The following is a 16,388-nucleotide window of genomic DNA, read 5'->3' on the forward strand; positions in this document are numbered from 1 at the left end:
TAACATTTGTAGCAATGAGAGCAGCTTGGAAAACACGGCCCCTCCAACATTGGGGTTTGCCCTTGAAAAATGCCGTATCAGCTGCATCAGTTTCTCCTTTTTCATTCATTGAATGCGTCTCAATAAATGTTGCTCTGCAAGAAACTGCACGCGTTACTGTAATAAAGTGAGTCCTATATAGGGACAGCAGACAGATTCATTATTAGTACTAGAGGTTAACAGATTTATTGCCAGCAGCCTTATTAATCCCAGCCGTCCGGCAGAATGAGATGCGAGCCGAGCCGATACTTGTGTCAAAGTTGGTCCCAGTAACAGATTTATTGTTTGTTGTAAGAATCTGGTAACATTAGTAGCAGTGACAGCAGCTAAGAAAACACTGGCCCTCTCTCCAAGGATTGCGGAAAGCACGTTGCCCAGCAGCAAGCTGGACGCCGAAGAAACAACACCGCAAGTCAGCTGTTTGATCCACTGCTCGTGCGCTTATACAGCGCTATGAGCAACTGAGCGGATATTCAGCGGTGAGTTTCTGCCACTCCTGTACGTGCAGGCATCGGCACAAACGGCGTCCGGCAGCGCCGCTACGAGGATGTGTTTTCCTGCCTGAGTACCTTACTGCTATACTTGCTGGCGAGTGATCCTCTTTCCCTTCAGATTAACATTCCCTGGTCTAAGACCCAATTCAGTCAGCTGCTTCTAGGACGCTATTAGGGGACACACTGCAGTCCACATATCTGGCTCCTCACTGGAATACCGACGTGATACTGAAGCCCCTACCCCCGTGTATATAGAAGTAGAAGATCACTGCCTGTAATAAGAAGGAACAGGTACAAAATGCCTGTAATATTAAGGAACAGGGACATAATGCCTGTAAAGATGAAGGAACAGGGTCATAATGGCTGTAAGATGAAGGAACAGGGACATAATGTCGGTGATATGAAGGAATACGGAAGTAATTCCGGTAAGATGAGGGAGCAGGGACATAATGCCGGTAATATTAAGGGACAGGGACATAATGCCTGTAAGATGAGGGAACAGGGACATAATGCCGGTAATATGAAGGAACAGGGACATAATGCCTGTAATAAGAAGGAACAGGTACAAAATGCCTGTAATATAAAGGAACAGGGACATAATGCCTGTAAGATGAAGGAACAAGGACATAATGCCTGTAATATAAAGGAACAGGGACATAATGCCTGTAAGATGAGGGAACAGGGACATAATGCCTGTACTATGAAGGAACAGGGACGTAATGCCGATAATATGAAGGAATAGGGACATAATGCCTGTAAGATGAGGGAACAGGGACATAATGCCGGTAAGATGAGGGAACAGGGACATAATGCCGGTAATATGAAGGGACACGGATATAATGCCTGCAATATGAAGGAACAGGGACATAATGCCTGTAAGATGAGGGAACAGGGACATAATGCCGGTAATATGAGGGAACAGGGACATTATGCCGTGTCCCTGTCTCCTGACCGTCTCTTGGCAATCGGCTGTCCCTGACTCATGTCCGTCTCTCTGCCCTCGGCTGTCCCTGGCTCCTGACCGTCTCTCTGCACTCGGCTATCCCTGGCTCCTGACCGTCTCTCTGCACTCGGCTGTCCCGGTTTCCTGACCGTTTCTCTGCACTTGGCTGTCCCTGGCTCCTGACCGTCTCTCTGCACTCGGCTGTCCCTGACTCCTGACCGTCTCTCTGCACTCGGCTGTCCCGGACACCTTATCGTCTCTCTATACTCGGCTTTCCCTGACTCCTGACAGTCTCTCTATACTCGGCTGTCCCTGACTCCTGACCATCTCTCTATACTTGGCTGTCCCTGGCTCCTGACCGTCTCTCTGCACTCGTCTGTCCCTGACTCCTGACCGTCTCTCTGCACTCGGCTGTCACGGACTCCTGACCGTTTCTCTGCACTTGGCTGTCCCAGGCTCCTGACCGTCTCTCTATACTCGGCTGTCCCTGACTCCTGACAGTCTCTCTGCACCCGGCTGTCCCTGGCTTCTGACCGTCTCTCTGTTTCCGGCTATCCCTGTCTGCTGACCGTCTCTCTGCACTCGGTGTCCCTGGCTCCTGACCGTCTCTCTGCACTCGGCTGTCCCTGGCTACTGACCGTCTCTCTGCACTCGGCTGTCCCTGTTTCCTGACCGTCTCTCTGCACTCGGCTGTCCCTGGCTACTGACCGTCTCTCTGATTCCGGCTGTCCCTGTCCTGTACTGTATGTGCTGGGACTTGGGTTCTTGTAATACAGATGGAGCGTACTCTAATGTCTTGTCTATTACAGTACACTAGAATGAGTTCCATCTGTAATACATCAATACGTATGTGCTGGGTTTTATTTATACAGGTGAAGTAGACTCTGGTGTCTATTCTGTGCGGGGTTATTGTATTACATGTGAATCAAACTATAGTTGCTTGTCTTTTCCGAAATATTATAATACAGGTGGAGCAGACTATAGCTTCTTGTCTGTGCCGGGTTATTGTATTGCAGCTGAAGTAGACTATAGTTGCTAGTCTGTTCCGGGTTATTGTAATACAGGTGGAGCAGACTATAGCTTCTTGTCTGTGCCGGGTTATTGTATTGCAGCTGAAGTAGACTATAGCTTCTTGTCTGTGCCGGGTTATTGTAATACAGGTGGAGCAGACTATAGCTTCTTGTCTGTGCCGGGTTATTGTATTACAGGTGGAGAAGACTATAGTTGCTAGTCTGTTCTGGGTTATTGTAATACAAACTTTGTTGTTTCTTTTTTTTGGTGCAAGGTTATTGTAGCCGCAAACTCTAGTGTGTTTAGTCGTTATTGTAATTGCCTGGTTATTGGAGGAGCAGTCTCTGGTTTCTTCTACACGCTGTAATAGAATAGGGACATAATGCGTTAATAGGAGGGAACAGGGACATAATGCAGGTAATAAGTAGGAACAGGGACATAATGCCGGTAAAAGGAAGGAACAGGGACATAATGCAGGTAAGATGAGTGAATAAGGACAAAATGGCGTTAAGCTGAGGGAACAGGGACATAATGCCGGTAATATGAAGGAACAAGGACATAATGCCTGTAATATGAAGGAACAGGGACATAATGCCGGTAATATGAAAGAACAAGGACATAATGGCGGTAATATGAAGGAACAGGGACATAATGCCTGTAATATGAAGGAACAGGGACATAATGCCGGTAACATGTGGGAACAGGGACATAATGCCGATAATATGAAGGAGCCGGGACGTAATGCCGGTAATATGAAGAAACCGGGACGTAATGCCAGTAATACGAAGGAACAGGGACGTAATGCCAGTTTTATGAAGGAACAGGGAGGTAATGCCGATATGTCCTTGTACTTTCAGATTACCGCCATTATGTCGGTAAGATGAAGGAACAGGGGCTAAATGCCGGTAAGATGAGGGAACAGGGACGTAATGCCGATAATATGAAGAAGCCGGGACGTAATGCCGGTAATATGAAGAAACCGGGACGTAATGCCGGTAATATGAAGAAACCGGGACGTAATGCCGATAATATGACGGAACAGGGACATAATGTCGGTAAAATGAAAGAACAGGCACATAATTCCGGTTCAGATGAGGGAACAGGGACATAATGCCGGAAAGATGAAGTAACAGGGACAAAATGCCTGTAATATGAAGGAACAAGGATATAATACCGGTAATATGAAAGAACAATGACATAATGCCGGTAATATGAAGGAACAGGGACAAAATGCCTGCAATATGAAGGAACAGGGACATAATGTTGGTAATATGAAGGAACAGGGACATAATGCCGGTAATTTGAAGAAATAGGGACGTAATTCCGGTAATATGAAGGAGCAGGGACGTAATGCCGGTAATATGAGGGAACAGGGACATAATGTCTGTAATATGAGGGAACAAGGACATAAAGCCGGTAATATGAAGGAACAGGGACATGTCCCTGTTTCCTCAACTTACAGGCATTATATTCCTGTTCCTTCATATTACCGGCTTTATGTCCCTGTTCCCTCATATTACAGACATTATATTACCGGCATTATGTCCCAGTACCCTCCTAGAGGGGATATAATGCCAGTAATATGAGGGAACAGGGACATTATGCCGGTAATATGAGGGAACAGGGACATAATGCCGTTATTATGAAGGAACAGGGACATCATGCCTGTAAGATGAGGGAACAGGGAGATAATGCCTGTAATATGAAGGAACAGGGAAATAATGCCTGTAATATGTAGGAACAGGAACACAATGCCTGTAATATGAAGGAACAGGGACATAATGCCTGTAATATGAAGGAACAGGGACATAATACCTGTAATATGAAGGAACAGGGACATAATGCCTGTTATATGAAGGAACAGGGAGATAATACCGATAATATGAAGGAACAGGGATATAATGCTGGTAAGATGAGGGAACAGGGACATTATGTCCTTGTACTTTCATATTACCGGCATGATGTCGGTAAGATGAAGGAACAGGGACATAATGCCGGTAAGATGAGGGAACAGGGACAAAATGTCGGTAAGATGAGGGAACAGGGACGTAATGCCGATAATATGAAGGAGGCGGGACGTAATGTCGGTAATATGAAGAAACAGGGACGTAATGCCGGTAATATGAAGGAACCCGGGACGTATTGCCAATATTATGAAGGAATAGAGATATAATTCCGGTAAGATGAAGGAACAGGCACATAATGCAGGTTCAGATGAAGGAACAGGGACAAAATGCCTGTAATATGAAGGAACAGGGACATAATGCCGGTAATATGAAGGAACAGGGACATAATGTCGGTAAAATGAAAGAACAGGCACATAATTCCGGTTCAGATGAGGGAACAGGGACATAATGCCGGAAAGATGAAGTAACAGGGACAAAATGCCTGTAATATGAAGGAACAAGGATATAATACCGGTAATATGAAAGAACAATGACATAATGCCGGTAATATGAAGGAACAGGGACAAAATGCCTGCAATATGAAGGAACAGGGACATAATGTTGGTAATATGAAGGAACAGGGACATAATGCCGGTAATTTGAAGAAATAGGGACGTAATTCCGGTAATATGAAGGAGCAGGGACGTAATGCCGGTAATATGAGGGAACAGGGACATAATGTCTGTAATATGAGGGAACAAGGACATAAAGCCGGTAATATGAAGGAACAGGGACATGTCCCTGTTTCCTCAACTTACAGGCATTATATTCCTGTTCCTTCATATTACCGGCTTTATGTCCCTGTTCCCTCATATTACAGACATTATATTACCGGCATTATGTCCCAGTACCCTCCTAGAGGGGATATAATGCCAGTAATATGAGGGAACAGGGACATTATGCCGGTAATATGAGGGAACAGGGACATAATGCCGTTATTATGAAGGAACAGGGACATCATGCCTGTAAGATGAGGGAACAGGGAGATAATGCCTGTAATATGAAGGAACAGGGAAATAATGCCTGTAATATGTAGGAACAGGAACACAATGCCTGTAATATGAAGGAACAGGGACATAATGCCTGTAATATGAAGGAACAGGGACATAATACCTGTAATATGAAGGAACAGGGACATAATGCCTGTTATATGAAGGAACAGGGAGATAATACCGATAATATGAAGGAACAGGGATATAATGCTGGTAAGATGAGGGAACAGGGACATTATGTCCTTGTACTTTCATATTACTGGCATTATGTCCTTGTACTTTCATATTACTGGCATTATGTCCTTGTACTTTCATATTACCGGCATGATGTCGGTAAGATGAAGGAACAGGGACATAATGCCGGTAAGATGAGGGAACAGGGACAAAATGTCGGTAAGATGAGGGAACAGGGACGTAATGCCGATAATATGAAGGAGGCGGGACGTAATGTCGGTAATATGAAGAAACAGGGACGTAATGCCGGTAATATGAAGGAACCCGGGACGTAATGCCAATATTATGAAGGAATAGAGATATAATTCCGGTAAGATGAAGGAACAGGCACATAATGCAGGTTCAGATGAAGGAACAGGGACAAAATGCCTGTAATATGAAGGAACAGGGACATAATGCCGGTAATATGAAGGAACAGGGACATAATGCCGGTAATATGAAGGAACAGGGAAATAATGCCGGTAATTAGAAGGAACAGGGAGATAATGGCAGTAAGATGAGGGAACAGGGACATAATGTCTGTAAAATGAGGGAGCAGGGACATAAAGCCGGTAATATGAAGGAACAGGGACATAATGCCTGTAAGATGAGGAAACAGGGACATATTACCGGCATTATGTCCCTGTACCCTCCTACAGGGGACATAATGCCAGTAATATGAGGGAACAGGGACATTATGCCGGTACTATGTGTGAACAGGGACATAATGCCGGTATTATGAAGGAACAGGGACATAATGCCGGTATTATGAAGGAACAGGGACATCATGCCTGTAAGATGAGGGAACAGGGACATAATGCCGGTAATATGAAGGAACAGGGACATGAAGCCTGTAATATGAAGGATCAGGGACATAATGCCTGTAATATAAGGGAACAGGGACATAAAGCCTGTAATATGAAGGAACAGGGACATGAAGCCTGTAATATGAAGGATCAGGGACATAATGCCTGTAATATGAAGGAAGAGGGACATAATGCCTGTAATATGAGGGAACAGGGGCATAATGCCTGGTAGATGAGGGAACAGGGACATAAAGCCGGTAATATGAAGGAACAGGGACATAAAGCCTGTAATATGAAGGAACAGGGACACAAAGCCTGTAATATGAAGGAACAGGGACATAATGCCTGTAATATGAGGGAACAGGGGCATAATGCCTGGTAGATGAGGGAACAGGGACATAAAGCCGGTAATATGAAGGAACAGGGACATAATGCCTCGAAGATGAGGGAACAGGGACATATTACCGGCATTGTGTCCCTGTACCCTCCTACAGGGGACATAATGGCAGTAATATGAGGGGACAGGGACAATAAGCCGGCAAAAGACAAGACACCGTAGTAATGTAGTACAAGAGGAACAAACAGTGTCTGTTCCCTCCTCTGTGCTAGGTTATAGTTATACAGGTGGAGAAGTCTCTAGTGTCCTGTCTGTGTCCGGGTAATGTACTGCTGGAGGAGCAGGTTTTGGGGTCTGGCCTGTGTCAGGTTAGTTTAGTGTCTTTTCTGTGCTGGGAAATTGTAATACAGGTGGAGCAGACGCTGGTGTCTTGCCTGTGCCGAGTTATTGTAACATAAGTAGAGCAAATCCTGTGTCTCCTCTGTGTCAAGTTACAGTAAGACAGGCGGAAGACACTCCGACATCGCGTCTGTGCCGGGTTACCCTTCTGGGCTCTCTGCAGCTCCAGGTCGCCCCCGCATCGGACAATCAGCTTCCCACACGTTAGACATTGTGGTAAAGAACCCTGTGATAGTGACAAGTGCCGGGAATAGAGGGAACGAGCTCCCGCAAACACATTTATCTTGTCCGATCACAGCGACGTGCAGATCGGCAGAACTATGGCAGAGATCCCGGGGCCTCCTCCCGGCTACTTCCCAGCATCTCTGCCAGTGAAGGCTAGAAATGAGTAGAGGGAATGTCAGGGAGGGGGAAGTCACGTAGAGAGCCCGCTCGCCCGGCCGCTTCTAGTCGGTAAAAGGCTCTTATCCCGGGCAGGGAAGCACAAGGGGAGAGCGGAGCTTCACTCCTGTCAGATGAGGAAAGGGAGGACATGTGATCAGTGTCAGCCAATAGACTCTCAGGAGAATCGCAGCCAATCACCGAGCAGCCGCTGTACATATAAGAGGCGCCCCCGTTTTTTCCCTCGCAGAATAATTGTTTTAGTGGATTCCCGTGGTATACGATGGCAGAGACCGCACCAGCCGCCGCTGTCCCTCTCACCGAGCCGGCCGCCAAATCCAAGAAGCAGCCGAAAAAAACTGCAGCAGGGGCCGCCAAGAAAACCAAGAAATCTTCCGGTCCCAGCGTGTCCGAGCTCATCGTGAAAGCCGTGTCCGCCTCCAAAGAGCGCAGTGGGGTTTCTCTGGCCGCCCTGAAGAAGGCTCTGGCTGCTGGAGGATACGATGTAGACAAGAACAACAGCCGCCTGAAGATGGCGCTCAAGACTCTGGTGACCAAGGAAACCCTGCTCCAGGTGAAAGGCAGCGGCGCCTCCGGCTCCTTCAAGCTGAACAAGAAGCAGCTGGAGACTAAGGACAAAGCGGTCAAGAAGAAGCCGGCGGCTGCTGCCAAATCCCCGAAGAAGACTCCGGCCAAGAGCCTGACAAAGGCCAAGAGGCCTGCCGCTGCCAAGAAGGTGGCGAAGACCCCAAAGAAGCCAAAACCTGCCCCCAAGAAAATAACAAAGAAGACGGCCAAGCCCAAAGCTGCCAAGAGTCCGGCTAAGAAAGCTGCCAAGAGTCCGGCTAAGAAAGCTGCCAAGAGTCCGGCTAAGAAAGCTGCCAAGAGTCCGGCTAAGAAGGCGTCTAATTCCAGGAAGACCGTGACGAAGAAATAACCGAGAGCCGCCCGTTTCTTGTCCCACAAAGGCTCTTTTCAGAGCCACCACCTTCTCCCCGGCAGAGCTGTATGATCACTGGCTGCTGTTTCCTCCGGTACAGACAGCAGCGCGATCCTGAGATAAAGGAGGCGCCATCATCGCGTGTGCACGGAGGAGCTTCATGTCCCTGTTACTCTATGACAAGTGTCATTTCTGGTCATTGCGCTGGACGCCATAGCTGCTGTATCCGGACCTCCACAGTGTCCGTCCCGTCACTATGGTGTAACATCCAGGCAGAGTTTATCAGGTCACAGCCCACCAGGTGTAATGTGTGAATAAGGACCGGGGCAGCAATAGACTTGTAGCTTACAGCACAGGATCCACGTGAAGGAGGCCGATGGATTACACTCTCCGGTGTAAATAGAGCACAATGTCCCCTGCTCCTCATTACACGTGGTGGATGGTGACCCTTATATGCTGCCTCTGGATGCGGGGCACAGTGTCCTGTGTAAGGATGGGGTGGGGGATTGTCCCTTTGTGTAATCTATAAAACCACTGAAGCGGCGGATGATGGGGAAGTAGTCTCTTATATAACGCTGTGTACGTGATCTGCGGACATGGAAATACAGTGAGCTGTTATTAACACCCCCTGCTGTACAAGCTGCGTGTGGACGTCATGTAAACCGGTGTCCGCCTCTTCGGAACGGTGATTGGTGGCGAATATCACATTTGCTTTGTCGGTTGCGTATTGTTTTTATGAAGAAGCCAATAGAATGTAGGGGTGTGCCTTTCATGGACCAATGAGGACACGCTCAAGTGTATAAATACTCTGCTCTTTCCTCTCCTCGTATCAGTCTACAAGTGTGCACATTGTTGTAGAGCTATGGCCAGAACAAAGCAGACTGCGCGTAAATCCACCGGCGGGAAAGCGCCCCGCAAGCAGCTGGCTACTAAAGCTGCACGGAAGAGCGCTCCCGCTACCGGCGGAGTGAAGAAGCCTCATCGTTACCGCCCGGGCACAGTCGCTCTCCGTGAAATCCGCCGCTACCAGAAGTCCACCGAGCTTCTTATCCGTAAGCTGCCCTTCCAGCGCCTGGTGAGAGAGATCGCTCAGGACTTCAAGACCGATCTGCGCTTCCAGAGCTCAGCAGTCATGGCTCTGCAGGAGGCCAGCGAGGCTTATCTGGTCGGACTGTTTGAGGATACCAACCTGTGCGCCATCCACGCCAAGAGGGTCACCATCATGCCCAAAGACATTCAACTGGCCCGCAGGATCCGTGGGGAGAGGGCTTAGGTCTCAACCCGGCAACGATTACAACACAAAGGCTCTTTTCAGAGCCACCAAATCCTCCCTCAAACGAGCTGAATCCTTTTCCTCCGTTAATTCTACCGCGACTCTCCCGCTGGCTTCTCGGTGCTCTGCTATTAATATGTGGAGGTGCCATTGTTAACCTTTTCAGTGCTTAGCGCCATTTACACTATAACCAGTCCCCGTCTCTAGCACTCACGTAATCCGGCCCTTTCAGCAGTCCTGTCATGTGTTATGCCGGTTGTCTGCGCTGTATTCATCACCTCCCTCTCCGGCTGTATCGCAGTGATAACCCGCCTCACTGATGACCGCACATCGCTCTTCCGATAATAACCTCCGCTGCTGCTGCGAGGAATGACGCCGTTATGTGCAGCTAATGATCCACCGCTTACCAGTGTGTGCGGAGTCCTTGTTCCCTACTCCTTGTAAAGGCAAACCAGGCGCAGCGTGTAGGGTGGGGGAGCAGGTATCCTCCGCCCGGTGTGAACACAAGCGCAGGGGAATTCTACTCTTATTCTGTGAGGTCATGATCATCGGGTGTAGTCCCGGTCACCGTTGTAAATCAGAGATCTAAACGCATTAACACTGCCCGAGTCCTCTCCTCCCTATTCATTCTATAAAGCCGTTGTGGTGCTGGTGGCCGGAGGGGTGATCTGCGGGCACACAAATCCTGAACGTGACGGCAGATAACGAGCAGCCGCCATACTAATCCAAGACGTCACGCTTGTTCCTTGTTTCCCTTAACATTACGCTTTAGATTTGGGGCAGATAGACATTACACAGCAGTCGCGCTATAAGCGGGAAAAGAGCGGCCGGTATTGTAAAATGAACGTGCAATTCAAAATCTGAGTTAAGCCAATCAACGGGAGGGGGAGGGATTGGTAATGTGAATTTACTTAAAGAAACGCCCCGGAAGTGACATGTATTACAGTTCTCTCTCTGGTCCACCCAAGGTCTATATAAAGACGCGCTCCGCGGTTCTCGGTACAATATTTCTCTTTAGCTCCAGCTTACAGGATGTCTGGTCGCGGTAAAGGAGGAAAAGGACTCGGAAAGGGCGGTGCTAAGCGGCACAGGAAGGTGCTCCGTGATAACATCCAGGGCATCACCAAGCCTGCCATCCGCCGTCTAGCTCGCAGGGGAGGCGTCAAACGCATCTCCGGTCTCATCTATGAAGAGACTCGCGGCGTCCTGAAGGTTTTCCTGGAGAACGTCATCCGTGACGCCGTCACCTACACCGAGCACGCCAAGAGGAAGACCGTCACCGCTATGGACGTAGTGTACGCGCTCAAACGCCAGGGCCGCACACTGTACGGCTTCGGAGGTTAATTCCGCTCCTGCTCTGCTCCATCTTACACAACACAAAGGCTCTTCTCAGAGCCGCCACATCCTCTATAGATCAGCTATGATGTCTGCTGGTCACCGCTTTTGTATCTGAGCAGTGACCTTCTACTTCTATATACACGGGGGTAGGGGCTTCAGTATCACGTCCGTCTTCCAGTGAGAAGCCGGATATGTGGACCGCAGTGTGTCCCCTAATAGCGTCCTAGAAGCAGCTGACTGAATTGGGTCTTAGACCAGGGAGTGTTAATCTGAAGGGAAAGAGGATCACTCGCCAGCAAGTATAGCAGTAAGGTACTCAGGCAGGAAAACACATCCTCGTAGCGGCGCTGCCGGACGCCGTTTGTGCCGATGCCTGCACGTACAGGAGTGGCAGAAACTCACCGCTGAATATCCGCTCAGTTGCTCATAGCGCTGTATAAGCGCCCGAGCAGTGGATCAAACAGCTGACTTGCGGTGTTGCTTCTTAGGCGTCCAGCTTGCTGCTGGGCAACGTGCTTTCCGCAATCCTTGGAGAGAGGGCCAGTGTTTTCTTAGCTGCTGTCACTGCTACTAATGTTACCAGATTCTCACAACAAACAATAAATCTGTTACTGGGACCAACTTTGACACAAGTATCGGCTCGGCCCGTATCTCATTCTGCCGGACGGCTGGGATTAATAAGGCTGCTGGCAATAAATCTGTTAACCTCTAGTACTAATAATGACTCTGTCTGCTGTCCCTATATAGGACTCACTTTATTACAGTAACGCGTGCAGTTTCTTGCAGAGCAACGTTTAGTGAGACGCATTCAATGAATGAAAAAGGACAAAACTGATGCAGCTGATACGGCATTTTACAAGAGCAAAACCCAATGTTGGAGGGGCCGTGTTTTCCAAGCTGCTCTCATTGCTACAAATGTTACGAGATTTTCAAAACAAACTAGCAATTTGTAGCACCAAGTTCCACATAAGTATGGACTTGCATTGTCTTGTATGTCACTTTGCCAGACTGCTGGTATAATCGAGCTGCTGGCAATACAATGACAGGAAACAGAATGCACCTATTTCTACTTCGTACTAACACTGCGTTGTCTGTACTTAGGACTCCCCTCATCCCACTAACGCATGAAGTTGCTGCAGAGTAAGGGTATGTGCACACACACTAATTAAGATGTGGTGCACTATATACAGGGGAGGGTCTATATGTGGGGATGTGGGCCACTATATACAGTGAAGGAAATAAGTATTTGATCCCTTGCTGATTTTGTAAGTTTGCCCACTGTCAAAGACATGAACAGTCTAGAATTTTTAGGCTAGGTTAATTTTACCAGTGAGAGATAGATTATATTTAAAAAAAAAACAGAAAATCACATTGTCAAAATTATATATATTTATTTGCATTGTGCACAGAGAAATAAGTATTTGATCCCTTTGGCATACAAGACTTAATACTTGGTGGCAAAACCCTTGTTGGCAAGCACAGCAGTCAGACGTTTTTTGTAGTTGATGATGAGGTTTGCACACATGTTAGATGGAATTTTGGCCCACTCCTCTTTGCAGATCATCTGTAAATCATTAAGATTTCGAGGCTGTCGCTTGGCAACTCGGATCTTCAGCTCCCTCCATAAGTTTTCGATGGGATTAAGGTCTGGAGACTGGCTAGGCCACTCCATGACCTTAATGTGCTTCTTTTTGAGCCACTCCTTTGTTGCCTTGGCTGTATGTTTCGGGTCATTGTCGTGCTGGAAGACCCAGCCACGAGCTATTTTTAATGTCCTGGTGGAGGGAAGGAGGTTGTCACTCAGGATTTGACTGTACATGGCTCCATCCATTCTCCCATTGATGCGGTGAAGTAGTCCTGTGCCCTTAGCAGAGAAACACCCCAAAAACATAATGTTTCCACCTCCATGCTTGACAGTGGGGACGGTGTTCTTTGGGTCATAGGCAGCATTTCTCTCCCTCCAAACACGGCGAGTTGAGTTAATGCTAAAGAGCTCAATTTTAGTCTCATCTGACCACAGCACCTTCTCCCAATCACTCTCAGAATCATCCAGATGTTCATATGCAAACTTCAGACGGGCCTGTACATGTGCCTTCTTGAGCAGGGGGACCTTGCGGGCACTGCAGGATTTTAATCCATTACGGCGTAATGTGTTACCAATGGTTTTCTTGGTGACTGTGGTCCCAGCTGCCTTGAGATCATTAACAAGTTCCCCCCGTGTAGTTTTCGGCTGAGCTCTCACCTTCCTCAGGATCAAGGATACCCCACGAGGTGAGATTTTGCATGGAGCCCCAGATCGATGTCGATTGACAGTCATTTTGTATGTCTTCCATTTTCTTACTATTGCACCAACAGTTGTCTCCTTCTCACCCAGCGTCTTACTTATGGGTTTGTAGCCCATTCCAGCCTTGTGCAGGTCTATGATCTTGTCCCTGACATCCTTAGAAAGCTCTTTGGTCTTGCCCATGTTGTAGAGTTTAGAGTCAGACTGATTCATTGAGTCTGTGGACAGGAGTCTTTTATACAGGTGACCATGTAAGAGCTGTCTATAATGCAGGCACCAAGTTGATTTGGAGCGTGTAACTGGTCTGGAGGAGGCTGAACTCTTAATGGTTGGTCGGGGGTCACATACTTATTTCTCTGTGCACAATGCAAATAAATAGATATAATTCTGACTATGTGATTTACTGTTTTTTTTTTATATAATCTATCTCTCACTGGTAAAATTAACGTAGCCTAAAAATTCTAGACTGTTCATGACTTTGACAGTGGGCAAACTTACAAAATCAGCAAGGGATCAAATACTTATTTCCTTCACTGTACAGGGGGGTCTATATGTGGGGATGTGGGCCATTATATACAGGGGGGTCTATATGTGGGGATGTGGGCCATTATATACAGGGTGGTCTATATGTGGAGATGTGGGCCATTATTATACAGGGGGGTCTATATTTGGGCCACTGTCTACTGAGCTTGGTTCTATTGCTGTATATATGTACTGAGCTTGGTTCTATTGCTGTATATATGTCAGAGCTTGGTTCTAGTGCTGTATATATGTACTGAGCTTGGTTCTATTGCTGTATATATGTACTGAGCTTGGTTCTGGTGCTGTATATATGTCGGAGCTTGGTACTGGTACTGTATATATGTACTGAGCTTGGTACTGGTGCTGTATATATGTCGGAGCTTGGTTCTGGAGCTGTAATTATATAGGATATATTTATAACAAAATTGCAGGGCAGATGGAATTTTTCTCAATTCATTGTATATTTCATGGGAACCTGTCTGGTAGTTTTAACCCCTTGAACCGTCACCATGCGGTAATACATGATCTGACAGTATTCCGCTGTATGTTTTTTTCAGATGCAGCAAAATCCTTAAAGGGAGCTGTGTGGCACTATACACAAAGGGGGCTGTGTGGCACTATACACATGGGGGAGAGCTGTGTTGCACTATACACAAGGGGGAGAGCTGTGTGGCACTATACACATGGGGGAGAGCTGTGTTGCACTATACACAAAGGGGGGCTGTGTGGCACTATACACAAGGGGGGGCTGTGTGGCACTTTACACATAGGGTGGCTGTGTGGCACTATACACATGGGGGAACTGTATGCCACTATTTACAAGGGGGAGGGCTGTGGCACAATCTACAGGTGTCTGTGTGTGGCACTATCTAGCAGAGAAGTAGTTGAGATCCAGCGCAGAAATGGAGAGTTATTCAGAGATATGTTAAAATGGAATCTAGTTCCAATTTTATTGGATAAATATACATAAAAACAGGGAGTCTTATTCCCACAGCGGGTAAGGTGGATGTAGATGGAAGAAAATAGATGCGTAGCCTACGCGTTTCAGACGATAGCCTCATTCTCAGCCATGACTAAGGACGAGGCTATCGTCTGAAACGCGTAGGCTACGCATCTATTTTCTTCCATCTACATCCACCTTACCCGCTGTGGGAATAAGACTCCCTGTTTTTATGTATATTTATCCAATAAAATTGGAACTAGATTCCATTTTAACATATCTCTGAATAACTCTCCATTTCTGCGCTGGATCTCAACTACTTCTCTGCTACAATTTCACCAACGTGTGCCGACACGAGGATCCGTGCGCAACAGGCATTTGAAATTCTTCTGCCTTAAGGTGAGCTGGAGGTCCCCTCCTATTTACTTTCTATATGTGGCACTATCTACTTAGGGGAAGCTGTGCTGCACTTTCTACTAAGGGGGGCTGTGTGGCACTATATACAAGGGAGGGGGCTGTGTGGCACTCTATACAGTGGGGGGTTTATGGCAATCTACAAGGGGGAGGTGGGGGTGCTATCTACAAATAGGGTGACACTGTCTACAGGGGGGCTGTATGGCACATTCTACAGGGGGCACTATTTATAAGGGGGGGGCTGCTTGTGGCACCCGAGGGGGGGCGGCCAAGAGTTTGCTATGGGGCCCAGTCTTTCCTAGTTACGCCCCTGAGCAGACTTTAGTGTCTCGTCTAGTTATATAATGCAAGTGGAACAGCCTCTATAGATGATGCGCTGCAGGAAAAAACATACAAAATATAATGTCGAGTGCCACGGTGTGGTCACCGCGGGGAACTGTTTACTTTCATGGATGAAGTAATAGCGCCATTATGTGGTCATCGCTGGTATTACTGACTATATTTTACGACCATATTACTTATGGAAGGCTGCATTGGCTATACGGCGCAGCAGCGCCATCGTGGGGTCAATGCTGGGAAATGCTCACTAAATTCAATGTAATTCAGACAGCCTTAGGGTATGTTCACACGGCCTATTTACGGACGTAATTCGGGCGTTTTTGCCCCGAAATACGTCCGAAAATAGCGCCTCAATAGCGCTGAAAAACATCTGCCCATTGAAAGCAATGGGCAGATGTTTGTCTGTTCACACGAGGCGTATTTTACGCGCCGCTGTCAAAAGACGGCGCGTAAATAGACGCCCGCGTCAAAGAAGTGACCTGTCACTTCTTTGGCCGGAATTGGAGCCGTTATTCATTGACTCCAATGAATAGCAGCGCCAATTACGCCCGTAATTGACGCGGCGTTCAAGCGCCTGCACATGCCGTTACGGCTGATATTACGGGGATGTTTTCAGGCTGAAACATCCCCGTAATTTCAGCCGTAACGGACGCCCTCGTGTGAACATACCCTTAGTGATACGCTAAGCAGCGCCATCGTGTGGTCAATGCTGAGAAATCTCACTAAATTGAATGTAATGCAGGCAGACTAGTAATACACTGTGCAGCAGCGCCATCT

At 47.5% G+C, this 16,388-nt stretch overlaps 3 protein-coding genes across 3 annotated transcripts; all 3 read left to right on the top strand.

The window, feature by feature from the left end:
* Positions 1–7,844: 7,844 nt before the first annotated feature.
* On the top strand, positions 7,845–8,517 carry LOC142729723 (histone H1A-like). The gene has a single exon (XM_075849308.1). It carries the CDS (start codon positions 7,845–7,847, stop codon positions 8,496–8,498), a length of 654 nt encoding a protein of 217 aa, XP_075705423.1. The 3' UTR covers positions 8,499–8,517.
* Positions 8,518–9,363: 846 nt separating this feature from the next.
* Positions 9,364–9,774, top strand: LOC142729724 (histone H3). The gene has a single exon (XM_075849309.1). The coding sequence runs from the start codon at positions 9,364–9,366 to the stop codon at positions 9,772–9,774; it is 411 nt and encodes a 136-aa protein (XP_075705424.1).
* A 1,032-nt stretch (positions 9,775–10,806) lies between these two features.
* On the top strand, positions 10,807–11,118 carry LOC142729731 (histone H4). The gene has a single exon (XM_075849315.1). It carries the CDS (start codon positions 10,807–10,809, stop codon positions 11,116–11,118), a length of 312 nt encoding a protein of 103 aa, XP_075705430.1.
* The last annotated feature ends 5,270 nt before the right edge of the window (positions 11,119–16,388 follow it).

This window comes from Rhinoderma darwinii, unplaced genomic scaffold (genome assembly GCF_050947455.1).
Source record: "Rhinoderma darwinii isolate aRhiDar2 unplaced genomic scaffold, aRhiDar2.hap1 Scaffold_733, whole genome shotgun sequence".
In the NCBI taxonomy this organism is placed as follows: domain Eukaryota; kingdom Metazoa; phylum Chordata; class Amphibia; order Anura; family Rhinodermatidae; genus Rhinoderma; species Rhinoderma darwinii.